Consider the following 27,332-nt stretch of genomic DNA (forward strand, 5'->3'; position numbering starts at 1 on the left):
CCATGAGAGACGATGGACTCTGAAAAACAAACTGAGGGTTCTAGAGGGGAGGGGGGTGGGAGGATGGGTTAGCCTGGTGATGGGTATTGAGGAGGGCACGTTCTGCATGGAGCACTGGGTGTTATGCACAAACAATGAATCATGGAACACTACATCTAAAACTAATGATGTAATGTATGGGGATTAACATAAGAATAAATAAAATGTTTCTGGAATTTAAGAAACAAAACAAATGAGCAAGGGGGAAAAAAGAGAGAAACAAGCCAAGAAACAGACTCTTAACTGTTGAGAACAAACTGATGGTTACCAGAGGGGAGGTGGGGGAGGAGGGTGAAACAGCTGATGGGGATTAAGGTGTGCACTTGTAATGAGCACTGGGTGTTGTATGGAAGTGTTGAATTACTATATTGTACACCTAAAACTAATATAACACTGTATGGGGTTTTTTTAAGATTTTATTTATTTATTTGAGAGAGAGAGCACGGAGGAGAGGGAGAGGGAGAAGCAGACCCCCCACTGAGCTGAGAGCATATGCAAGGCTCAATCCCAGGACCCTGAGATCATGACCTGAGCCAAAGGCAGATGCTTAACCGACTGAGCCACCAAGGCATCCCCAAAACACTGTATGTTAACTACACTGGAATTAAAATAAAATAAATAAAAATTTGTAAATGAAAACTTTAAAATATTCAAAAGAAGTATTTCAAAATATCTTTAGGGACGGCCAACCACTCTTTGAAGACCATTAGTTGAAAGAGCACTGACATCTTGCTTCAAGATTTTTTATATCCATTCCCACTAATTCAAACACCTCTCTCTCTCTCCCCTCTTTTGCTTTACTAACCACTACTTATTCTCTTAGATTCTGCCTTTAAATGACTCTTCCTTCAGGAAACCATCCCAAATCTACAAGTACCTCTCCTATGTGCTCCCATGAGACTTATCACACCCTCTCAGTTTAGTTTTCTCTATTTTCCACAAGACTCTAAGGTCAGCAAGGCCAAGAACTTTGTCTATCTTGTTCATTAATGTAGTCACAAAGCAGAATGCCTGACACATAACAATTGTCCAATAAATAATTGCTGAATGAACGAATAAATGAATTTTCACCCAGTACAGGCCCATAGAAATCATTAACTTTAAAAAGCCACAAAACTTGATTTTATTTCCAGGTAACATGAATGCTGCTGAAATTAAAGCAAACAAACCTAAGAATCACAGAATGCAATGGTTGTGCTACATCCACTTGCAAGGATCCAGTTACTGCATAAGTGTTTCAAATGTGGAAAAAAAATTAAAAACCATCATGGAGAAAAGAAACAGAAAAAAAAATGATGAAATCGAAAAGCTCTGCAGGAATCAATTTGATTCTCCACTAATGGTTCCCTTGTGTGGTAAAATGATAGGGCTAAAACAGATACTGTACCATTTTCTCTACAATAAGACATCTATCTGATCTGTACATTAAAATTTAATGGCATTCATAAAAGCCAAACAAATCCCATCATGACTAACCAGTGGTTAGAAACAGATAGTAGTCTGTCTTGTCTGCGGAAAATGAGATTTTATTAAAACATTCAAGCTGCCTTACTTCTTAAAGTGACCTTCTACTTTTTAACACAAATCTAAATTTTTTAAAAAGCATTTTGGAGAATGACAGTAGGGAAAAAGGTCTGTTTCCTAAATAATTACATATCTTGACTATATCCTAATAATACTGATTTAGACACTTTAAATCAATCAACTATTACAAATTGAAAGCTTCTCTCTGCCTTTGAGTCTTCAACTTAACAGAAAATTCTTATGCTTTAGATCAGTGGACCAATGACAGCCTCACAGGACCCAAAATATGTTCACTCATAACCCACTAATCCTTTCTTTCCAGGATTACACATGATAAACTTGATACAATTTAAGATATATGAAGACCCCAGGGGCACCTGGGTGGCTCAGTCAGTTAAGCGTCTGCCTTCGGCTCAGGTCATGATCCCAGGGTCCTGGGATCAAGCCCCACATCGGGTTCCCTGCTTGGTAGGGAGTCTGCTTCTCCCTCTCCCTCCGCCTCTCCCCTCGCTTGTGCTCTCTCTCTCTCTCTTGCTCTGCTCTCTCTCAAATAAATAAATAAAATCTTAAAAATAGAGATTGATTGTCGTAAGTCATTTTTAAAGGTTCTAGACCGCATCCAATCTTAAATTCCTTTAGTTTAATTCTTTCATATATTTGTTCCTCTAACTATTGAGGACCTGCTACATGATATATGAATCTTAGGAATACAAAGTGTTTTTAAGTCCCTACCTTTAGAGAGTTACCACCTCCAGAGGAGAAGACATACGTGTAAACAAAAATACATTAGTATTTAGAAGTACATCCAGCACATGCCAAGGGGACATAAGAATGGGAATAGTCATTTTTACCTGAGAGATTAAGAAAGTGGTGATGGGGAAGGTGGAGACAACGTTGCTCCTGTCTCAGAAGCTCAGCACTACTTATAAAGATGATCCTCTGCACAGCATCTCTTTCGGTTGTTTATCCAATGGAATAAATCTCTCTCTCTCTCTCTCTCACACACACACACACACACACACAAGTCCTTTCTGTGAAAAATAACATGCATTTGCCATAGACCTGGTTTGACTAGAGAGGGCAGTCTGCTATCACAAAGTGTAGGTAACTCACTCACTCTGAAGCCACATAATCTCAGTCGGCTCCTGTAAAAATCACCTAGCAAATGCCAGCTCACTGATTTAGCAGAAGAAAGTAGAGCTCAGAGCTTTGGAACAGTGTGCTGGGCCTATATACATTGCTCCATAATATAAAACGGAAAAGCTCTCTGAAACAGTCAACAAGTTAAACTTCACCCCACCACAAACAAACAAACAAACATATTGGGGGGTGGGGGAAATGATCCTATGTCAAAATCCCCGTTTTAATATAATCTGAACTTAATCAGTATAGCCATTTAGGCTATACACACTGTCACACACACACAAACACACACACACACACACGCATTCTGTTTGCTAAAGACTGAAGTGCTGTGGAGCAGAACACCTGAAAATCTGATTTCATGGAAGTTGGATTACCCTGGAGCACACCCAAAGAAGCAGGTGTTTACATTTTGGACTTGTCCTTTCAAGAGAGAGAGTTGGTCAGGCCACAAGCATATCAATCACACAAAACAACATTTGGAAGATAGGAAGGCAACAGATGAAAGAAGGAGAACATGATCAACTGGTCGGTGAGGCCTTCCCCCCTGTGGCCACTGCGCCCAGCACCTCCATCACTGCCATTTCCTACCAGGCTGGCATTGGCATAATTATTTGGCAGGCAAAACTGACTGTCAAGGCTATTCCTGCTCTTATCTTAATCCTTGTTGAGACTCCCTTTCCTTCCCCTCTGTGTAGGGTCTCTCAGAGGTCAAGAAAGGCCCAGATCACTTCCAAGTTTGAGAAGCCCATCATATTTCAAAATTAAGAAATGCAAAAACAGGGTCATAAAAATGGTGGTACACTTAAGTGTTTACATTTAATCATTTTAATTGCATGATAAACACCTTTTTTTAAGATTTTATTTACTTGAGGGGGAGCACAGGAGGAGGGAGCAGAAGAGGGAAAGAATCCCAAGCAGACTCCATGCTGAGCCCAGAGCCTGACACAGGGCTCCATCTCATGACCCTGAGATCATGACCAGAGCTGAGACCAAGAGTCAGATGCTTAATCGACCGAGCCACCCAGGCACCCCAACACCTTCTTTTAAGACTTCCTCTTTTTCTCTAGGACTACATATATGGTATCATTTGAAAATAATATTGAAGTCCAGGCCTGAGCCTGAGAGAGAGGCCAGGGTGTGGGGTACGGGTCAAGCCCTCAAACTCTCTCTGCTTTCCCATATTTAGAGCCTAGCCTCAGTCCAACATATGATAAGTGAAAATGACTGCTGAGACCTTGAAAATTCTCCCTTCACCAGGCATTTAATCATTTAAATTGTTAACCTGAGGAATGAGCTCCAGTGAAATTTTGGGCATCAGCAACAGACAGTTCAGCCTTTCTAGTGTCCCTCCTATAGGAAGTGCTACCTCTATAAGTGATTCATTTCATCCTCAGATCTTGTTGTGTATATACATAGGATTAAAAAGTAATAATAAAAATAACAAAAGTGAGGGCGCCTGGGTGGCTCAGTTGGTTAAGCGACTGCCTTCGGCTCAGGTCATGATCCTGGAGTCCCGGGATCGAGTCCCGCATCGGGCTCCCTGCTTGGCGGGGAGTCTGCTTCTCCCTCTGACCCTCCTCCCTCTCATACTCTCTGTCTCTCATTCTCTCTGTCTCAAATAAATAAATAAAATCTTTAAAAAAAAAAAAGTGTTTAAAAAAAAAATAACAAAAGTGAATGGGATGCCCAGGTGGCTCAGTCGGTTAAGCATCCAACCCTTGGTTTCAGCTCAGGTCTTGATCTCAGGGTCCTGGGACGGAGCCCTACATCAGGCTCCACACTCAGCAGGGAGTCTGCTTGAGAATTCTCTTTCTCCCTCTCTCCCTGCCCCTCTCCCCACTCGCACTCTCTCTCTCTGTTTCTCTCCCTAAAATAAATAATCTTTTTTAAAAAAAATAATAGACGTGAAGATCACAAAAGTCTCAGGGAGATGTATGAAAATAAATATTTCTTTCATATATTCGCCATCTGGCACAAACTCTACTTTGAAATAGCAAAAGTAGAATCATTCTGTGGCATCCCAGGACTAGAACTAGCCAATTCGCTTTGGTCCTGGTATTGCCATTTTGAGAAAGGTCAAGGATCCTCAGCCATTAGTCATCTAGAAATCTGAGTGAAGGCCACAAGAATAGTTACAGTTTTTAGGAGGGAGTTGGGAACACAGAGTACAATGACAAATTTCAATCTAGTTCAAGTAGAAAGTACACAGCGGCAATTCACCCACATGTACACTGTGATAACACTAAAACAGGCTGTTCCAACCCTGTGCTCCCAGATTTAAAGATCCTACAGGCCCCATCCACCAATTATTCCTATCCCTTTCCTAACTCGGTGATAGTAGAGGACACTGCATGTATACACCCAAAACTAAAATGAGAAACCACAATGAGTCATATTTAAAACATTCAAAGCCTTTTAAAGGCCACACCAATCTCTTTTTTTTTTTTTTAAAGATTTTATTTATTTATTTGAGAGAGAGAATGAGACAGAGAGAGAGAGCACGAGATGGGGGAGGGTCAGAGGGAGAAGCAGACTCCCTGCCGAACAGGGAGCCCGATGCGGGACTCGATCCAGGGACTCCAGGATCATGACCTGAGCCGAAGGCAGTCGCTTAACCAACTGAGCCACCCAGGCGCCCCACACCAATCTCTTTTTGCTGAACATGTACATTGAGATACCAAAGCTAAAAGATATACACAAACACATGGGCTCACTAAATTCTTTTCTTTCAGATGAAAATAGGAGAGTATGCGACCAGTTTTAACTTGGTCCTCAAACAGAACAGGATTCTGCCAGAGCTGAGAGATTAACTGAAGAGGAAGTGGCATGTTGGAAAAGAAGGTTAAGAATGTCACTAATTCCCAAACCACATGCTCTTCAAGTCTTGGTAGGCTGCTTATTTGAAAGGTAAAGTATGAGTCATACCCTTTGAATCCTTTAAAGCCTGAATGATTAGTCATAGTCTTTCTCCCCACTTCCTTCACCCCCTGTTCAAATCTGGCATCTGTGAAGGGAGAGGAGATTCCAGCCTGCAAGGTTCACAGCTACCTGTAGGTCCATTGGTTCCTATGGTCCTTCCTCCCACTCATGGTAGGATTACAGCAGAAACAGAAGAATACAGAAGCAAGTGTGTCTTACAGATACTAGTAGGTTTTTAATGTATCTTAAAGCTATTGTGATGAATAAAGCAAAATTTTATTTTAAAACAATGTAAAATCACTGCATCTTTCATTCTTATCCATTCTTAATCAAATAATAATAAAAAATCTGACTATTATTATTTGAAGGTCCTTATGCTAAAAAAAGTTGACAATCACTGTTCTACAGCAGAGTGTAATGAATGAGTTAGGGGTATAAATATCTAAACACAAAGTGAAATGGAATAGACACAGTAGGAGAATATTCTTACTTATGAAAAAAAACTGCCAAAAACTAAGATATGGTTTACAAAAAAATCTGGAGATACAAGTCAACAGTAGACTAACATCAATCAACAGCCATTCTTTAAAAAGGGCAATAAATGGGCACCTGGGTGACTCAGTCAGTTGAGTGTCCGACTCTTGATTTCGGCTCAGGTCATGATCTCAGTCAGGGTCATGGGATCGGGCCACATAGGGCTCCGTGCTCAGCCAGGAGTCTGCTAGAGATTCTGTCTCTCCTTCCCCCTTGCCCCATCCCCTGTTCATGCGCACGAACATGCTCTCTCTAATGAATAAATAAATCTTTCTTTAAAAGGGGTAATAAATAACAAAATAATTGACAGAATTCAGGACCCAGGAGAATCATAACCTTGTAACCACTTACTACTAATAATATTGCTTTGAAATATATAAAACTAAAGCTGACAATTCTAAGAAAAACTGACAAGCCTACAATTATTATAGGAGATTTCAACATACTTCATCATAAACTGATAGTTCAAACAGACAAAATAGTAAGGCAATAAAAAGTTTGATCAATAATATTTAGTCACGAGCTCTACTGACTCAGTCACTAGAGCATGTGACTCTTGATCTCAGGGTTGTGAGCTCAAGTCCCACATTCGGCGTAGAGATTACTTAAAAATAAAATCTTAAAATAATAATAATAATATTTATATTTTGACCTAATTGATATAAAGAAAACCCTAACCCCAGCAAAAACAGAATATACTTTCTTTTCAAGCACACATAGCACACTTACCAAAACTGACCATACATTATATCACAAAAGAATTTCCAAGGAGTGATATTATATCATATTATACCAATCATGTTTTGCGCACAATGCAATTAAATTAGAAATAGAACAATAAAAAGACAGTAAAAAGAATTTTTAAATTTTTTTTTTTAAGATTTTATTTATTTGAGAGAAAGAGAATGAGAGAGAACACATGAGAGGGGGGAGGGTCAGAGGGAGAAGCAGACTCCCTGCCGAGCAGGGAGCCTGATGTGGGACTCGATCCCGGGACTCCAGGATCATGACCTGAGCCGAAGGCAGTCGTTTAACCAACTGAGCCACCCAGGCGCCCCAGAATTTTTAAATTTTTAAAACATACTCCTAAATAGAGCATATTGTTAAAGAGGAATTCACAACCAAAATTACAACTATTAAAGTTTCTATAGCTGGAAAATTCACGATCCCATTTACAACTGCATCAAAAAGAATAACAAACCTAGGAATAAATTTAACCAAGGAGGTGAAAGACCTATATACTGAAAACAACAAGACATTAATGAAATAAACTGAAGACACAAATAAACAGAAAGGTATTCCAAGCTCATGGATTAGAAGAATTAATATCGCCAAAATGTCCATCCTACACAAAGCAACATACAGATTCAATGCAATCCCTCTCAAAATTTCAGTGGCATTTTTCACAGAAATAGGACAATCCTAAAATTTGTATGGATCCAAAAAAGATGCTGAATAGACAAAACAATCTTGAGAAAGAAGAACAAAGCTGGAGGCAACACACTCCCTGATTTCAACCTATATTACAAGCTATAGTCATTAAAATAGTATGGTATTGGCTTAAAAACAGACACATAAATCAATGGAACAGAAAGAGAGCCCAGAATAAACCCAAATATGTATGGCCAATTAATTTATGGCAAAGAAGTGAAGAATATACAATGGTGAAAGGACAGTCTCTTCAATAAATGGTGTTGGTAAAACTGGACAGCCACATGCAAAAGAATAAAACTGGACCTCTATCTTTTTCTTTCTTTTTTTTTTTTTAAGTAGGCTCCATGCCCAGTGCAGAGCCCAATGCAGGGCTCAAATCCGAACCTCAAGATCAAGACCTGAGCTGAGATCAAGAATCGGATGCTTAACCAACTGAGCCACCCAGATGCCCAAAAACTGGACCCCTATCTTCCATCACTCACAAAAATTAATTCAAAATGGATTAAAGACTTGAATATAAAACCTGAAACCATGATACTCCTAAAAGACAACATAAGTGGTAAGCTCCTTGACACGGGTCTTGACAATGATTTTTTTTTTTAACCTAACAACAAAAACAAAAGCAACAAAAGCAAAAATAAGTAGGACTATATCATACTAAAAATCTTCTGCACAGCAAAGGAAACCATCAACAAAATGAAAAGGCAACCTACTGAACAGGAGAAAATATTTGTAAATCATATATCTGATATGGGGCTAATATCCAAAATATATAAAGAACTCCTACAACTCAAGTGCAAAAAAACAATCAATCCAATTTAAAAAATGGGCAGAAGATATGAATGGACATTTTTTCAAAGAAGACATACAAATGGACAACAGACACATCATGAAAAGGTACTCTATATTACTAATCATCAGGAAAATGCAAATCAAAACCACAATGAGATGAATGGCTATTATCAAAAGACTAGAAATAACAAGTGTTGATAGGATGTGGAGAAAAGGGAACCCTTGTGCACTGTTGGTGGGAATTCAAACTGGTGCAGCCACTGTGGAAACAGTATGGAGGTTTCTCAAAAAATTAAAAATAGAACTATCGTATGATCCAGTAATTCTGCTTCTGGGTTTTTACCCAAAGAAAATGAAAACACTAACTTGAAAAGATATATGCACGCCTATGTTCACTGCAGCATTACTTACTACAGTAACCAAAATATGGAAACATCTTAAGTATCTATCAATGGATAAATGGATAAAGAAACTGGTGTATATATATAATTAAATATTATTTGGCCATAAAAAAAAGAATGAAATCTTGCTATTTGTAACATGGATGGACCTCAAGAGCATTATGGTAAGTGAAATAAGACAAAGACAAATACCATACCATCTCTCTTATATGTGAAATCAATCAATCAAATAAATGCATGGATGGATGGATGGATGACCAACCAACCTCAAAGATACAGAAAAGAGATTGGTGGTTGCCAGAGGCAGGGGTCAGGGGTGAAAGAAATGGGTAAACTGTTTGTGTCCTTTTCTTTAGTGTAAATACATAGAATAATAACAAAACATACCAATAGCTGCTTCCAAACTTGTAGTAGAACTTAGAACAAAATTAAGAGCCTAAAATATATTTATTTAAAAACAAGAAAGCTTGAACATAAAGACTGAAATATTGAAAATAAGGTATTTAAATAATAAACTTAATATGGAATGAATAAGTCATGGGACTAAAAGGTATAGCATAGGAAATACCATCAATGGTGTTGTATGGTGACAGATGGAAGCGACACTTGTAAGCACAGTTCAATGTATAAACTTGTCAAATATCTTATGTTGTACACCTGAAACTAATATAACATTGTGTGTCAACTCTACTTCAATTAAAAAACAAATAAATGATAAACTTAAAGTAAATAATAAATATGAAAGAATTTAATGAAATAGACCACTGAGGGAAAATAATAAAACATAAATCTCTAAAAGAGTAATAAGTAAAGAAAAAAGGCAGAAATAAATAACGCTGAACAAAAAAGGTGATGTAACTAGAGATGTTACAAATGAAAAATAGTAATAGGTTACGATGAACTTCATACCAATAAATTTGCAAGCTTAGATGAATGGATAACTAAGAAGAATTAGATAAAGAAAAAAAAAGGGGCGCTGAATGAGTAATCAAGTTTCTTCTTCCAAAAGACACTAGACCCAGAGTTTCATATGCAAGTTTGGCCAAACTTTCAAAAAACAGATAATTTTTTTTTTATGTAAACTGTTTCAGAAACTAGAAAAAGATCATATTTTATGAAGCTAAAATAACCTTGACACCACAACTGGAAAAGAAGAGAACAAGAAAATTATAGATCAAGATACCTCATGAACAAAGAAGCAATATCCTTTTAAAATATTAGCAAATTGAATTTAGCACTGTATTTTCTTTTTTTAAAAACACAACCAAGTAGGGTTTATCCTAGAAATGCAAAGATGGTTCACCATCACAAAATCTATATTCATGTAGTAGACCAGAGTCTATCTCATAAAGGATAAAAATTGCATTATCATCTCAATAGCTACAGAAAGAGCTTTAAATAAAAACAAGCAATCATGTTTTGTTTTGTTTTGTTTTTCTTAAAGACCTTACCATAGGAGACAACAAATTTGGGGAAATTTTCTCTGAGAAAGGCTTAAAAAAGTAACTGACTTCATATTTGAAGAAAAGGACTGAGAAAAAAAGACTGAGAAGCTAAGGAGGGAAGCTAATAATCACCAAATGTCTTTTTTTCTTTCCAGGTACTTCATATACATTATCTCACTCATTTAAGCCTCACAAAAACTATTATGTTATAAGAAGTTCTTGTAATGAAGAAGGAGTCTTAGCATACTGGAATGAGCACAGCGTGGGAGTCAGTCCAGGGTTTGAATCCTGCCTCTACCATTGATGTACTGGGAGACTTTGCAACAAGTTCCTGAGTTTCTCTGGGTCTTAGCTTCCTCAACTGCAAAATGAGGGTGAATTAAAGAATACAACCTAAAGGACCCAATTCATAAAAGGTATTCAAGAAATGGAGCTATTTTTATAAGGTTCTCTAAGGAAAGAACAATAAAGATTTTAAACAGATGTGGGGAAAAAAATTTTAATCTTGAGAATTTCTTGATTTGGGACTTGCCCTATATAGGAACAATAAGGTAATAATTAAGGGAATACTTGTGTCTAATTATTCATAGTGTTTCTGTTTGGTTTGGGGCAATAAGGCAGACAAAGCCAATGACCTCCATTCATCTATAAAATAAAGCAGTTGGAGTAAATAATCTCTAGGACTCCTTTTAACTTTAAAATGTTATTACTTTAACTTCTTTACAGCTTAAGAGTTGCAAGACACTGCAATACATCACAAACTACATCTGTAATATTCCTTCTGTGGAAATGCTTAGGAAAAGTGTAAACTGTTATCCTCTACAAGTGGTATAAAATTCGCACTGCTTGAGGGAGAAGGATGGACTACATGACTTCGTGCAAGGTCAGAGGGTGGAAAAAACATGGACTCAGAAGCCATGAGACCACCAACAGGAACCGTGCCTGCCACATAACAAGCTGAGCAGACCCTGGGTGAGTTAAAGTTTGTCAAACCTCAGTTTTTTACCTGTAAAATGAATTTATCAATACCCTGAAGTTGATGTTCTCAGAAAATGAAAATATGTAACTACCTCCCAATAATATGTACTTGATAAATGTGAGTTCCCTTGGTCCCTTGAGTTCCTTTCAATCATATGATTTTTATTACTCTGTAGAAATAGAAACCAAAGGATTTGGTTTACACGTTTAAAGTTTGGTTCATTTCTTAAGTAAACCAAGGATCAAATCCCTACCAAAATGTTTGGAACTCTCCTGCAAATTAATAATACAGACTCAGAGTTCATTATTGAGAAGACTAAAACTTAAATCATTTTTGTTTGAGAAAGTCTGTGAAAAACAGTAGTACGTGATTATGTTTAATGTGACAAGTTCAAAGGTGAACTATTTAAAGTTTGAGTGTTGCTCTAGGTAAAAAATGCAGTAAGTCAGCCAGCAGATGTGAATAACTGTCTCACAGAACCTTGATCATCTATGTTAAGAGACAGAAATCCTCTCTTAAATAGCAATGGAAAGGATCACAAAAAACCCAAGTTAAAAAATAAAACATTAGAATCACACACTAGCCCCAGATAAACAAAGTGCATTGAGTGGTATGATCAAAGAATTAATCCTAAAAAGAGATATTCTGGGCACTTTTACTGAGAAGAGTGTTTAAAAATATAAATTTCACCACAGATTATTTTAAGTGTTCAAGATCATAAGCAAAGGAAAAGCTAAATATAAGGGCTGGTGATCTAAAAATATGACACCACTATTTTAGGTCTAAAGAGAGCTAAATTAAGTGTAAGCATGTTTCAACCCTTTTCAAATTTCTTCTTTATAGTATGGGAATATCAATCAAGGTATAATTATACAAATATTACTGTAATTGGGCTTACCTAATAAAGTTTAAGAGTTAAGACAGGGTAATTTTCTAGGAAATATGATTAATGGCAATATGCACATTGTTAATAGTTCATAAACCCTTTCACAAAGTATTTTAGGAACATTCTTTTATTCAGTAGGTCTAGACATTACAATATGTTTCAAAAATAATCCAAGCTGGTGAATCAACCCAAGTTTTGATGATTTCAAGCAGACTGTTCAGAGCAACACTGAACAGAAAGTGGCAACACTTTGCAGTTCTAAATCAAACTATCATTTGCCTGCCAACAGACAAAGCCACTGATGCCCTTTTTAAGGAGTTCATACCACAAGACCACTTCACAAGTGACACATTTTCATACATTCAGATACTGAACACCCTTGGATAGGGTCCAAAAACTGCCTCCCTTTTCATTTCTGCCCCATCCCAGAAATAAGAATGAAATTCCATTGTACACTACAACAGCAACTTTTCCAAGGCAAATAAAATAGTTTGCCATAAACATTTTTTACCTATCAGGAATCCATCTGAAGTAAATCCACACTGGCAGAAAATGAATCTGGTAGGTTCATATAGCTTACTCTCCTTCACTAGCCCTATTACTCATCCACTACTTGGCTATGAATTGTGAAAAACCATTTTCAGCTTGTCATCTTACTGCTCAAGAACTGCAAAGCTTCTCTGCTGCCCAATTCCAGATTCCTCTGCCTGGCTTCCAAGGGCCTTAATCACCTAGCAGAACTCACCTCAGCTTAGTTCCTACCACTCCCAACATGACTGTCCCTCTCCTCACAGGCCCCATGACTTGCTCCTCTAGTTCATTCCAACTGGATTACTTTCCTTATCCCCACATCTATCTTTCCCAAGTCCCACTTCCTATGTGCAGGTTCTTTCTACTATTCCTACCTACAGTGATAGCACTTTCTCTGAATTCCTATTATATAGGGAAAGTCAGTCTGCGTTACAGCTCCTTTATTTATTTACTTACTTACTTGATAGAGAGAGACAGCGTGCAAGTGGTGGGGTAGGGGCAGAGGGAAAGGGAGAGAGAAACTCAAGCTGACTCCGCCCTAAGCAGGAGCAGACACCAGGCTCAATCTCACAACCCTGAGATCAGACCTGAGCCAAAACCAAGAGTCAGTCACTTAACCGATTGTGCCACCCAGGTGCCCCTCCACGTTACAGCTCTTCAATTTAAAACTTCTTAAAGAATTTTTTTACTTCTTTTTTTAAAAAAGATTTGATTTTATTTTTTTTATTTTATTTTTTTTTTATTTATTTATTTGAGAGAGAGAGAGAAACAGCATGAGAGGGGATAGGGTCAGAGGGAGAAGCAGGCTCTCCAACGAGCCGGGAGCCCGATGTAGGACTCGATCCCAGGACTCCGGGATCATGACCTGAGCCGAAGGCAGTCGCTTAACCAACTGAGCCACCCAGGCGCCCAAGATTTTATTTTTTTAAAGCAACCCAACATGGGGCTGGAACTCACAACCCTGAGATCATGAGTTGCATGCTCCACTAACCGAGCCAGCCAGGCGCCCCCTGCTTAAAGCATCTTAAAAAAATTTCTCTGCAGCAGAAATGTGTTCCTCTATGATACACAGAAGAATAAAACCCACATGGGGGCGCCTGGGTGGCTCATTCAGTTAAGCATCTACCTTCGGCTCAGGTCGGATCTGGGCGTCCTGGGATCAAGCCCCAAGCCGGGCTCCCTGCTCAGTGGGGACTCTGCTTCTCCCTCTCCCTCTGCCTGCCACTCCCCTGCTTGTGCTCTCTCTCCCTTTCTCTTTCTCTGTCAAATAAATAAATAAAATCTTAAAAAAAAAAAAAAAAGGGATAAAACCAACATGTATGACATCCCCCCCATGAGTATATCCGGGATTATGCACAATTTCCAGCCATAACAGCTATAATTTCACAAATATCTCTCCTGCTGAAAAAAAAAAAGCATAATATAAAGCAAGTGAATATATTATACTTCAATAAAAATTAAAAGAAAAAAAACAATTACCTAGTAAACAGGAATGAGAGGGATGTTACTATACATGTGACTTTGAATATGCTCAATTTACTTTAAAAAAATAAAGCATTTGCAAATTTTGGCATTTTATTACTACTAATAAATAACATAATAAATCTTACAAGTGATCATTCATAATACACTGGTAAGAACTGCCATCCTATGTAGCACGTGGTGTGCTAGACATAATAGAAGGTAATCAATAAATACTTAATTAACCAATCAGTGTGTCTAGCTCATTAATCAATTACACATAAATATTACTGCTGCTGCTGCCTGATAATGATGATAATTGACAATGATGCAAAATACTCTTCTGCTACAGTCTCTAAAGGAACAAATGACTTCTTACAGGGAAAATCTAACCAATATTATGCAACTCTAACCAATATTTTAACAGTAAAGCATGACCGTTACACTCCTGAAGTTTATGAAGATTGAGACAGTTTCTGTAGCAATCATCATGCAACCCTACACCTCCTGTGCAACAGTGTGGCTATTATTACAATCTTGGATAAAATTAGTAAATTGTAAACTCTATCTGCTTGGGCAGTTAGAGATCAGATAACTTTTGCTCCACCCAAAAGAAACCCTTTCTTTAACAATGCAAATTTTGTTCTATATTAAAATGTTCTCATTTTTACAATAAGGAATTGCCCAAGCATTAGAAGCCCCTCATCGAAAGTTGTAACTCAAATATATAATCTTTAACTGAAACTAAACCCATTCTCCAACATATCAACATGCCCTTAATTGCCAGTACTCAAATAGACTATGATTTGATTTTGACAACCCCCAAATCCTAAAAATGTCAAAAGTCCTGAAAATATATCTTTCCCTAAAAAATCTCTAAACATATATCAGATTGCTTAGGTATAAATCTATCTACAGACCAAGATTCTGTTTTCACTAGTCCTGACATTCTAACATTCTAGGAACAGAAATTAATCTAAGAACAAAATTTTAAAACATATTTTGTTCTTTAGTGTTGCCTAAGCAGACACTATTTAGAAGTCTTTGTAAAAGTGGATGACAGAGGAAGCTCTGTCATGCCCTGGAAACCTCCAAACATCAACCAAACAGCCCAAAAGAATGCCCTACTCAACAGTTCCAAGGATGTCATTAATTGCTTCCATCTGTTTCCCTCTCTGTCCCCTCCCCCTTCAAGTCAAGGCATCTAGTGAAGTTATTTTCTGCTTCATTTTGCATTCTAAAGAAACGCAAGAAAAGCATGAAGAGCCGTAATGTTTTAAATTGTGGAATATTTGCCCCCCAAATTTGTCTGACAACCACAGTCATATTGTTTGTACTCTACCCTATTTTCAAGTAACATATTAAGTTTTATGTACTTTTTAAACATTGCTCAGTAAATTTTTCAGTTGATTTTAACATAGTGTTTTTCCCTGATTCCCCATGGAGACCAGGATTTTTCCCCGTGGTGGAATAAAGCTTAAAACCTCCGAATGGTTTCATCTATTGATGATCCTTACGTAAATCAACTGTTTAAAATTGCATAATTTTATTATGCATAATTAAAATTGCATAATTATGACTTCCTAATTCTATCATTAATTCCACATTTGTTGGTTAGAATTCCCCTCATCAACTAGGGTTATTAGGCTGCTCTGTGAGAGAGAGTCTGTAGAGGGAAGGCAAGATAGTTACAATTTTGGGTGAGGGGAGATAATAACTTTTAACATCTATTCCCTTAGCAACTTCCAAATATACAATACAGTATTGTTAACTATAGTTACTATGCTGTACATTACATCCCCAGGATTTATAACTGAAGTCTGTACCATTCAACTACCTTCATTCACTTCCCTCATATTCCTGTGTGTGTGTGTATATACATATAAATACATATATGTATGTATACATATACACATATAACACACACAAACATATACAAACATATCATATTTTCTTTATCCATTCATTCTGTGATGGACACTCAGGTTGTTTCCATGTCTTGGCTATTATAAGTAATGAGGCAATGAACATGGGAGTGCACATATCTTTTTGAGACAGTGATTTTGTTTCCTTTGTATAAATAAACAGAATTGGAATTGCTGGATCATGTGGTAGTTCTATTTTTAATATTTCAAAGAACCTCTGGAAAGGCAAGATAAATGCTTAATTTTTTTCTCTAAATTACCAATTACCAATAAATAAATAAATAACCAATTACCAGAGTAAGGGATTGGTGTCCTAGTTACCACCAAGGGTAATCAATGAAGTTTTATTTTGTTTTAAAGTTACCTACTTTTTTGAAAATATTATCACAACTAAGACACACTCCTTAATTTTTCTAAGTCCCCAAGGAAGCCTGTGAGAGCACATAGCATACTTCAAGGTAATATCTCTGGGAATGAGCAGAAATGAGTTTCCTGAAGAAATTCATTTACCAAATTATATTCATAGACTTAAATGTCAGGGTTGAAAGGAACTTCCTATAGGGTTATATAGTTCAAATATCTACCTGATGTTGAAACCCCCTGTACATTATCTCGCCACACTGTGTACCTTCCAGGGGGTGAGTGGCAAACAGGTACAAGCTAGACCTGTGCTTCTAACGTAACATAAATATAAGCTTAACTATAGTGTTTAACTAACAGCATAGGACTCCTCTTAATATTACTATGCTATGAAATGGCACAAAAAGTAGGCTCATTTGGTTAGAGCTGGAAGAAACCTTGGAGGTTACCAAGTCCAAAGAAGGCAAATCAGACAAGATATTCCCACAAAACAGGCTCTACAAAAAAACAGATGCTTCTGGCCCCTTACTTCCTGACACATGAACATTTTGCAGAATTAACAGAAACACCGTTATGTAGAAGCACCCACTCAAGTAAGTTAGAAATAAGAAGACATCAATATGGGTGAAATTTTGCATCTGTTCAATGAAAATAGAACATAAGGAGGATAAAAATAAAGGAATACTTCTCACTTTATTTAAAATTGTGATATGTAACATACATACAGAAAATTGTATAAAACATATGTATAATATAAAGAATAAAACAACCACCCATATAACTCAACACTTAAGTCAAGAAATACATTACCATTTTATTTATTTGTTTGTTTGTTTTTACATTATTACCATTTTAGAAGTCCCTGTGTGCCTCTCCCCAAGTATAACCCTCTTCCTTCCCCCAGAGGTATTACTACCCTGACTTTTGCAATCATTATTTCCTTACTTATCTTTATCTTTTAACCACGTTAAGTAGGCATCCGTAAACAACACAGTTTATTTCTACATGTTTTTGAACTTTAAATAAATGGGACCTACATATCTATCCACCTATCTATCATTCATTTCTCTCAATTATTTTTTTTTTAAGATTTTATTCATTTGAGACACAGAGAGAGAGAGAGAGAGAGCATGAGCAGGGGAAGAGGCAAAGGCAGAGGGAGAAGCAGGCTCCCCGCTGAGGCAGGAGCCCAATGTGGGGCTCAATCCCAGGACCCCAGGATCATGACCTGAGCCGAAGGCAGATGCGTAACCATGTGAGCTACCCAGGCGCCCCTCTCTCAATTATTTTTGAGATTCATTCATTTTTTTAATTAAGGTGAAATTCATATAACATAAAATTAACCATTTTCAATCCTTTTCATTACTGATTAGTATTCCAGTTTATGACTATACCATAATTGTTTTCATCCATTCTACTATGAATAGATCAATGGGGTCAACATGAACAATGTTGATACTAAAATCTTCATATATAGATCCAGTGTGCATGAGCATAAGTGTCTCTAAGAATTACCTGTCTTCTACTTTACTAACACCAAACTGTTTTCCAAAGTGGCTGCACCAATTTACATTCCCAACAGCAGTGTATGAGAGTTCCAATTGCTCCACATCCTTATCAACAACTGATATTATCAGACTTCTTAATTTAGAGGTTATAATAAATAATTTGCACTGCTCTGATGACTAATGAGATAGAGCACCTGTTCCTAATTTTTTGGCCATTCGGATTTCCTCTCTTTTGAAGTGCCTATTCAAATCCCCTGCCCTTCTTTTTGTAACTGAATAGACTTACCTTACTCTTGACTTGTAGAGGTTCTACTTTTTTTCTTTTTGTCTTATGCATTAGCCTTTACTTTTACAAAGTACTTGACTGCCATAGAAAAAAGCCATTGATCAAAGACAACATAATTAAGAACTTGACAAAGTTCTAACTAATCAAAAGTTAGTATCTCTGCTTTTACTCAGGATAGGCCAAAACACCTGCAAATTGTTTGTAGGAGTTTGGGTGATATGTAAATATAACTTAAATTTAAAATGCTACTGAAATACATTGCAATTAATTTTTTAAAGTTCGTATCTATTCTTATTCCCTTATCTCCAAGCAAAAGCATTTAGCATATTATTCAGATTCATGCCTGCTAAAGTCAGAATGTTTCTGAATCCTTTCCATTCCAGACAATGAAACTCAGAAGTCATAGTTTTATTAAAAATTATTACGTCAAAAATGCCTAACAGCAATGAATACAATCAACAGTAGGGAACCAGAGTGTTAAAAGATCAAAAGTCAAAATTTCAACTGAAAATACATTAAAAAAGGGGCGCCTGGGTGGCTCAGTCGGTTAGGCGTCTGCCTTCGGCTCAGGTTATGATCCCAGGGTCCTGGGATCAAGCCCCACATCAGGCTCCCTGCTCAGCAGGGAGCCTGCTTCTCTCTCCTCCTGGCTTGTGCCTGCTCATGCTCACTGCCCCATCTCTCTCTTGTCTCTCTAATAAATAAATAAAATCTTTAAAAAATAAAAATAAATAAAAATTTAAAAAAAGAGAATACATTAACAAAAAAAAAGTTGTTCCTGGAATCAGCTAATTTTCTTTCCTAACAAGAGGATTATTCTTCTTAGCAAGAGAAGAAAGTTTTAATTACTCACTTAATAAATGCTGGTGGCATATCTCTCTTCAAAATCTGATCCTCAGTGGTTTGAACAGTCTCTTTTCCAACCTACAGGAGAAAAAGATTCACAATTCAATAATAAATTCTCAGACTCTTAAAAACTATTACTTCAACATATTTGAAACATATACTTTACATATAATCTATCATTGAAGTTTCTGGATTCAAAGCAAATTTCTGGATTTTTGAAATTATCAAGATTGTTCCCATATATGCATCCACAATATACCTGATAACAATATGGAGTACAAACATAATGTATTACCCCTTCTTCAGAATAATTCAGATGAAGGCACCAGTGAGCACAGTAAAAAAAAAAAAAAAGAGAGAGAGACAAATTCATCACTGAGATTTATGTGTATATGTTTAATTGACAAATTGCTCTCTCTCTTTTTTTTTAAGATTTTATTTTTAAGTAACCTCTACACCCAATGTGGGGCTCGAACTCACAACCTCAAGATCAAGAGTCACATGCTCTACCGACTGAGCCAGCCAGGCACCCCTATATCTTTAGAACAATGCATGAAGTACATGAATCAAGCAAGGTAAGTAGGTTAAAATGTCTATACAGACTCAGATCTGTACCTCTGAGACAAATAATGCAAGATATGATAAGAAAAAGAAAGAAGAAGAAGAAGGTAGCGGGAGGGGAGGAATGAAGCGGGGGAAATCGGAGGGGTGGACGAACCATGAGAGAAGATGGACTCTGAAAAACAAACTGAGGGTTCTAGAGGGGAGGGGGGTGGGAGGATGGGTTGGCCTGGTGGTAGGTATTGAGGAGGGCACGTTCTGCATGGAGCACTGGGTGTTGTGCACGAACAATGAATCATGGAACACTTCATCTAGAACTAATGATGTAATGTATGGGGATTAACATAAGAATAAAAAAAAAAAATGTCTATACAGAAAAAAAACAAATGTTACTGGAGCTGAAAAAAAATAGGAAATAGTTATGATGCTGAAACTAGAAACCAAACATATGAAAATATACAACTTCACCTGTCATCTAATAAATTCAAACTAAAACAACATGTTTTTCCCCCTAATTATAGAGCAACTTTAAAAAGTAATATAAAATGCTGAATTCTACAATGGAATAGTTTTATACCCTTCTGGTGGCAATGTAAACTGGCATACTCTCTTTGGAAAAGCATTTGCTAGTATGAATTAAGAAATATAAAAAAATATCATATCTAGGGCCTGGGTGGCTCAGTCGTTAAGCGTCTGCCTTCGGCTCAGGTCATGATCCCAGGGTCCTGGGATCGAGCTCCACATCAGGCTCCCTGCTCAGCGGGAAGCCTGCTTCTCCCTCTCCCACTCCCCCTGCTTGTGTTCCTGCTCTCACTATCTCTCTGTCAAATAAATAAATAAAATTTTTAAAAATAAATAAAATAAAATGTCATATCTAAGAATTCCACTAATGAGAATATACCCTATAAACAATAATACCAAATGTGGTAATAACAATATCCACAAAAATATTCATTATCATGTTAGTTATAAAAGCTAAAATATTTTTTAAATAACTTATACAACAATGAGGAACAGTTAAGTAAATGACGATATATCTTTAGATAGTGTATTAAAGGGCCATTAAAACAATGGTTATAAAGACTCAACACTATAGGAAGATGTTTATGACATTATATTTCATTTAAAAGGAATAAAAATAATAAATACACAATGATTACAACAAACCAAAAAAATCCATATGCATGAAGTAAAACACTGAAAGAATACAAAACAAAATGTTAACAGTGGTTATAATGATGCTTAGGAAATTCTGTATCTGTATATCCTATTTTCTAATTTTCCTAAATGTGAAGATAAAATTTTTATAATTTAAAAAGTAATATTAAAATGTTACTCTGGGTTATTTAGATGCCATTATTTTCTACCTAATAACTGTAGTAATTATGTCATTTCATATAAATCTTCCAAATAGTAGTAGCTAAAAATATAAAAATATATCAAAATATTAAAAGTCACACTACCCAGATTGTGTATATGTGCAGATGTCTTTATTATACCACAAATGCTACACATACTTGCTTTTTTCAAAATTATTCCTATGTAGGGCTTGGATGTCAATTTTTCTTTCACTACAGTTGTATCACATATTCTCAAGTACTCTAAAAGAGGTTAAACATGAGTACAGTGAATGGGGAAATTCACCCGTTTTATCAATATAAAGCTACGTAAAAGTGCTAAATCACAAATATAAACCCACAGTTTAATGCAGAAATCTGTGAAAAATTTTAAAACCCAGAATGGAAAGTTTCTCAATCCTACTATTTAACTTTCAATTGAGTTTAAAGAAGAAAAATGAGTAAGAAAAATCCCTAAGTGCACAGTAAATCAGCTAAAGAAAAATACTACAATAAACTATCCTCAGGAAATACAAGTCATGCATAAGTTAATGAATACAAGTTTTTTCTCTTAAGTTAATAGCTCAGAAAAAAGCAAAACACATATACCACTGGGAAATAGCCATGCTTTTGTAGACAATAGACTGTCTGTAAAAGCCTTTCAAATCAGCAGCTGGTTCTCTAGTTTCTCAGATCAAAACATGACAGAATATTTCCAGATGTATTGTTCACTATATTTTCCAACTAAAATCAACCATTCAAAAAGCTGTGGGCCATGATTTCATGAAGTAAAAAATGAAGTTCAGCAACAAAGTCACTAGTTCATACTAAGTATAAAGGGCCTAGAAGGATATTCACATTTAGACACATGGAGATTTCTTTTATTTTACACACGCAGAGACAGAGAGAGCAAGGGAAGAAGAGGAGTGAGTTCCTCTTAGATCTCCTTTAGGAAACACCCAGTTAGTTATTCAGCATTATTAAACATTGACTGAGTACAACTACATAAGCCAGGCACTGTTCTAGGCACTGTTTTAGGTACTGGGGTAGAGCAGGGAGTAAAAATAAGTCCCCTGCTCTCATGGAACTTATATTCTAGTAGTAGATAGACAGTACACAAGTAAATAAATAAACCAATAAAATCATCCTAGATAAAGGTGATGCCATAAAGAGTATGGGGTAGGAGTAGAGAGAGCCTTCTTCAAAAAGAGTGGATAAAAAAGGCTTCTCTGAGGAAGTAACACTGGAGTTGAGGCTCTGAAGCTGAGAAGAAACCATTCATGCAAGAGCTGGGAAAGAACACTCCAGTGGGAGAAACAAGAAAAAGACCCTATGGCAGGAAAGTTTGAGTATATTCAAGAAAGTGGAAGGAGGCCAGAGTGGCTAAAGCTCAATGAGGGGAGAAAGTGTGGGGTAGGGTTGGATAAGCCAAGGGCCAGATCACAGAGTCCTTTAGGCGAGGTTAAGATGTGTGGAATCTTTTCTAAATACAGTAAGAAGCAGGAGTGCTAAACAGAAGATTGACATGTGATCTGATTTTCTTTTTAAAAAGTCATTTTGCCTGTTATGTGGCAAAGTGATCTTAGCAGGCAAGGGGAAACAGAGTGACCGGTTAAGAGTCTATTGCGGTCATCCAGGGGAGAGAGGGCAGTGCCTTAAAACAAGACATGAAAGTGGAAATGGAGAATTAGTTCCTTTGGAGGAAGAAGTAATAGGACGTGCTCTTAGACTCGGAGGTGCAGGGGCTGGGGAGTAGATTGAAGGGGAAAAAAATCAGGAATGACTTCTAGGTCAATTAAGTGAAAGGTCTTTGAAGATGGCAATGCTAGAAGACTGATACATGGCAAAGATTTATCATCAAAAAATAAAACAATCATGAGTACACCCGACAAAACCATTAAAACATTTTTGCAAATAGTCAATATTCTGACCCTGGTGGAGGACATTACTAAAGAATGAATTTTATTTAATTATTTTATGTCTCTTTTTTAAGGGTAGGGGTAGGTGGGGAAAGAAATACAGATAATAAAAATATATTCAAAGGCGGGCACCTGGGTAGATCAGTCAGTTAAGCATCTGCCTTGGGCTCAGGTCATGATCTTGGGGTCCTGGAATCGAGCCCCAAGTAGGACTCCCTGCTCAGTGGGGAGCCTGCTTGTCCCTCTCCCTGTGCCCCTCCCCTTCTCTCAAATAAATAAATAAAATGTTCAAGGCCACTTATCCAGAAGCTATTTTTAAGTATTTAAGTGACAGGCACTAAATTTGATTCACTATTCTAAGCTGCATTCATACTTGCAGTGATAATATCCACAATCACTGCAAGCTTCATACACTCAGTCCAGAATTAAGTTAGGTTCGATGAATAAATGATCCTATTTTTAAGGCACAACACATAAAGCGTGACTATGTAGAATGAATGCCGTTTCACTCGAGGAATTGATTTTTAGCAATGCTGTCCAATATGAACTTTCTTTTATGATAGAAATGTTCTATTTAAACTGTCTTACCCAGTACAGTAGCCATTAGCCACAGGTGGCTATTGAGCACTTGAAATATGGCTAGTGCACCTGAAGAACTGAGTTATCACTTTTTATTTAATTTTTAATTAATCTTAATTTTTTAAATTAAGATTTTATTTTTCTTTTATAGCATTTTAGGTTTGTAACAAAATTGAGGGAAGGCGCAGAGATTTCCCAAACATTCCCTGCTCCATACGACAGCCTCTCCCATTAACATGCCCCCTGGAGAAGTACATTCGTCACTACCAATAAACCTACCATTCACTACATCATAATCACCCAAAACTCATAGTTTACATGACAGTTCGTTTGGTACGGTACATCCTATGGGTTTGACAAATCCATAAGGACATGTATCCATCATTATGGTATCATATAGAGAACTGCGCTAAAAATCCTTGAGCTCTGGTATTCATCCCTCCCAGCCCTCAAATCCCTAGCAACCACTGATCTTTTTCACTGTCTCCACAGTTTCACCTTTTCCAGAATGTCATATAGTCAGAATCATCCAGTATGCAGACTTTACAGATTGGCTTCTTTCAATTAATTTTAATTTTAATTTCCACATGTGGCTAGCGGCTACTGTATTGCACAGCTCAGGTCTGTGGGACTTTCACTGTCTTCTAAAACTGGCCTTCCTACCTCCAGACTTCCTTCTTCTAATTCACTCTTCACACAGCTGCTAGATTAACTTTCATTTTTACCTTTACTACGTGGTCTCTTCACAGAAGAAAGAAGCTGGGCCTGGAAAGGCAGACGTTGCCAGATGGCAAAGAGAGGGATCAGAGAGCCCAAGCAGAAGAAAGGAGAAAACAGGCAATGGCTCGGATGTGTTTGAGCTCATGGTTGACTAGACAAGAAAAACAGGCTGGTTGCACCTCAGCAAAAGAAATGAGGCTACAAAGGAAAGCTCCAGTCACTGGGAAGGGCTTTGTATGCCAAGCAAAGGCAGAGGATTATGTAACTTAACCTGCCTATTTATTCAAAGGTTGTCATCCTTTGTTCTAGATCTTTCCAAGTCAGTGTTCTATCACTGAAGGATCAACTCAAGAAGTTCCAAAGAAGCCAGTTCCTAAAGATATGTAGGACCAGAAAGGCATCTTCTATTTGAGATCAACTGGCAAAGTCTATCTAGGAAAGTCAAGCCAAAGCTTGACATTTTTAAGCCATCAACCAGGAAATGACAGGAAATGCACTTTCCTCCTTCTTCCCCACACTATCTAAACAGAAACAGCTTTTTTAGCACGGATCTTTTCCAAATAAAAAGAGTAGAACAATTAAGAAGGGGATTAATTCACAAAACGTTCTTTGTTAACTAGCAGGAATCTTCATGGCTTATGGAAAAACATACTCCTGGATGTCAGCCTTAGAATGGGGAAGCTTATGATTCGTAATACGGGCTACACTTTGCAAACAAGCAGGTCAGTAATAATCTTTTATTTTTTTAAAGATTTTATATATTTATTTTAGACATAGAAGAGTGAGAGAGACAGAGCACAAGCGGGGGGTGGGGAGGAGAAGAGGGAGAGGGACAAGCAGACTCCAGGCTGAGCACAGAGCCCAACCCAAGGCTCGATCCCACGACCCGAGATCACAACCCAGAGATCATGACCCCGCAAACTCAACCAGAGCTGAAATCAAGAGTCCGATGCCTAACTGACTGAGCCAGCCAGGCTCCCCTGGTCAGTAATAATCTTAACAAATGCTTCTCGAACCTGTGCGGCACCAGTCACCAAAACACTTGACTAGTTAAATGTTTTTGCTACATACACGTTAAGAACATATGCAAAGGAATTTGGTGACTTGGTTTTCAGTTCCAGCTTAATAATGGTCTTGTGACCTCAAATAAATCATATAATTACTCAAATATTTCTTCCAAGCTATATGATCTCTTTGGGTATCTCCTTACTTATCTACTGTAGGTTGGCCAAACTCCCTTTTAATTCTCTGATAAAGGAAATTTACCTTAATCTTTTCTACCTTAAGTCCTCATTTATGACCTCAAGTTCTTTTTAGGAACAAGGCTAGGTATGAAACGATTAACAAATGCAAAATTTAAAAGCTCTCACTTCCTGTATATTTTATCTATACATTTTATGATTGTGAGATTAAAGTAGATGGCTGATTTTTTAACCTTAAATCTTATTCCCTCTGTAAAAAAGACCCATAGTTAAAGGATTAAAAAGAAAAAAGGCAGAGAAAAGAATGACAAATAGTCTTAATTATAGTCTAAGTTCTGAGCAGGTTTTCCAGATCAGCATTTAAAAACAGCCCTTTCAAAGTAACTTTATAGTAAATACATTTTATTACTTCCAAGCTTTATTCCATTGCTGAAATTCAGATTTGTTGCTTCTATTCACTGCTAAAACTATTTCTCTTTTATTTTTTTCTTCAGAGAATTGCCTCTAACTCTTGAGGCCCAATTCCACTCAATTCAATAAACAGGCAGTAAGTGCCAACTATGTGTCCGGTAGGTGGTGGGAAGAGAATGAGATAAGAAATAAAGCATCCTTAGACAGATAAACTGAAATAATGGTAGTGAATGAGTACGAGGCCTGGGGGCATTTTTAGGGGGCTTGGCAGGAAGCCCTGTTTCTTTTGAAGAGCCCTTACTTTGTTCAGTAGTTAATTTAAATATCTTTTGTTCAATATGTGACTTTAGTTCAAAATTCCATGTGAGAGGCCTTTTGTCTTCTACTGTTGTTATTATTACTCCTTTTATCACAATCTACTCAATTTGGTTCAGTAATGTAGAGAGATTTGGTTTCTTGCCAGCAAAAAAAAAAAAGCTTGGCTGGTTCAAGTCATTACCCAGACTAAAAAATATGTTAATGTAAATGTCTCCCTTAGCTAAACTAAGAAAACAGGAAGGCAAAACACATCAGAAGGACTTATGTTACAGATTTGTACAGCAGAAGTGTATAGAACATAGGACATCTATAGAACATTACATTTAAAGGATGCAGGGAGATGGTAATCAACATAAGTTGGACAAGAAGATGCAAATGATGAAAATGCAAGCCTAATGTACTGTTAAAGTTACAGTAGGCCAGCTATGGAGCCAATCAATAGAAACCAACTGCTTGTGACCTGACAAGGGAATGTGCACCCATCTACCTGTACTTCGTTTGGCTCAAATCACTGTTTCTACAGTGTATTAGGCTGATCAATCCATTATACTGAACGGCCATTGATACGCAGCTCTGTCCAGTACCACATCTGGGTCATACAAGAATGATAATAATGTATGTGCCTACCATCAGCAACATTTTTGGTTGTTTTCCTGCAATGGTGATGGACTTGTGATCCATCCACCCCCACGGTACCTTTTGCATCATTCACAGATGATATACTAGAGTCAGGTATTTAAAAGCCATATATCCAGAAAAACGAGGACTCTCTAACCTACACTGATTTCCAACTCACTCATTTAATCAAGAACTTACTGAGTACTTCCTATGTGGTAGGCACTGTGTACAACACTGTGTGTGATAGCAATACAAAAATCAGTGAGACTCAGTCCCTGCCCTTCACAGAAAGACAAGACAAATGTTTAAACAAATCACTGTAACACAGCGTAATGCATGCTCTAACAGAGTTCCATCCAAGCTTCAGCTCTGCGTCAATGAGGCCGGAGAGGTTTCACAGAGGAAAAGAAACTCTAGAAAGGCTGAAAAGAGTTATCCAAGAGTAATGGGATTTGGGGAAAAAAGGATAGTTTCCCAGGAGTGGGGCAGCCTATGTGAAAGTGTGGCCGGTTCAGGGAACACAGATCCACAGGGAGGAGGTATAGAGAGGATAGGAAGTTGGAGAGGCAGACAGGGACATTAGGGAGGGCCTTGTATGCAGTGGGCTTGGACTTTATTCTCTATGCAATGGGAAATTATTTAATGGTTCTA

At 37.2% G+C, this 27,332-nt stretch overlaps 1 protein-coding gene across 2 annotated transcripts in view; it reads right to left on the bottom strand.

The window, feature by feature from the left end:
• VCL (vinculin) overlaps positions 1–27,332 on the bottom strand; it is a 112,028-nt gene that overhangs the window by 55,704 nt on the left and 28,992 nt on the right. For both annotated transcript variants that reach the window (XM_006733451.3, XM_006733452.3), the window contains exon 2: positions 19,024–19,094. In XM_006733451.3, coding sequence (XP_006733514.1) covers positions 19,024–19,094 — 71 coding nt within the window. The remainder of the gene's footprint in view (positions 1–19,023; positions 19,095–27,332) is intronic.

This window comes from Leptonychotes weddellii, chromosome 6, assembly GCF_054177405.1.
Source record: "Leptonychotes weddellii isolate Sample4059 chromosome 6, ASM5417740v2, whole genome shotgun sequence".
NCBI lineage: Eukaryota > Metazoa > Chordata > Mammalia > Carnivora > Phocidae > Leptonychotes > Leptonychotes weddellii.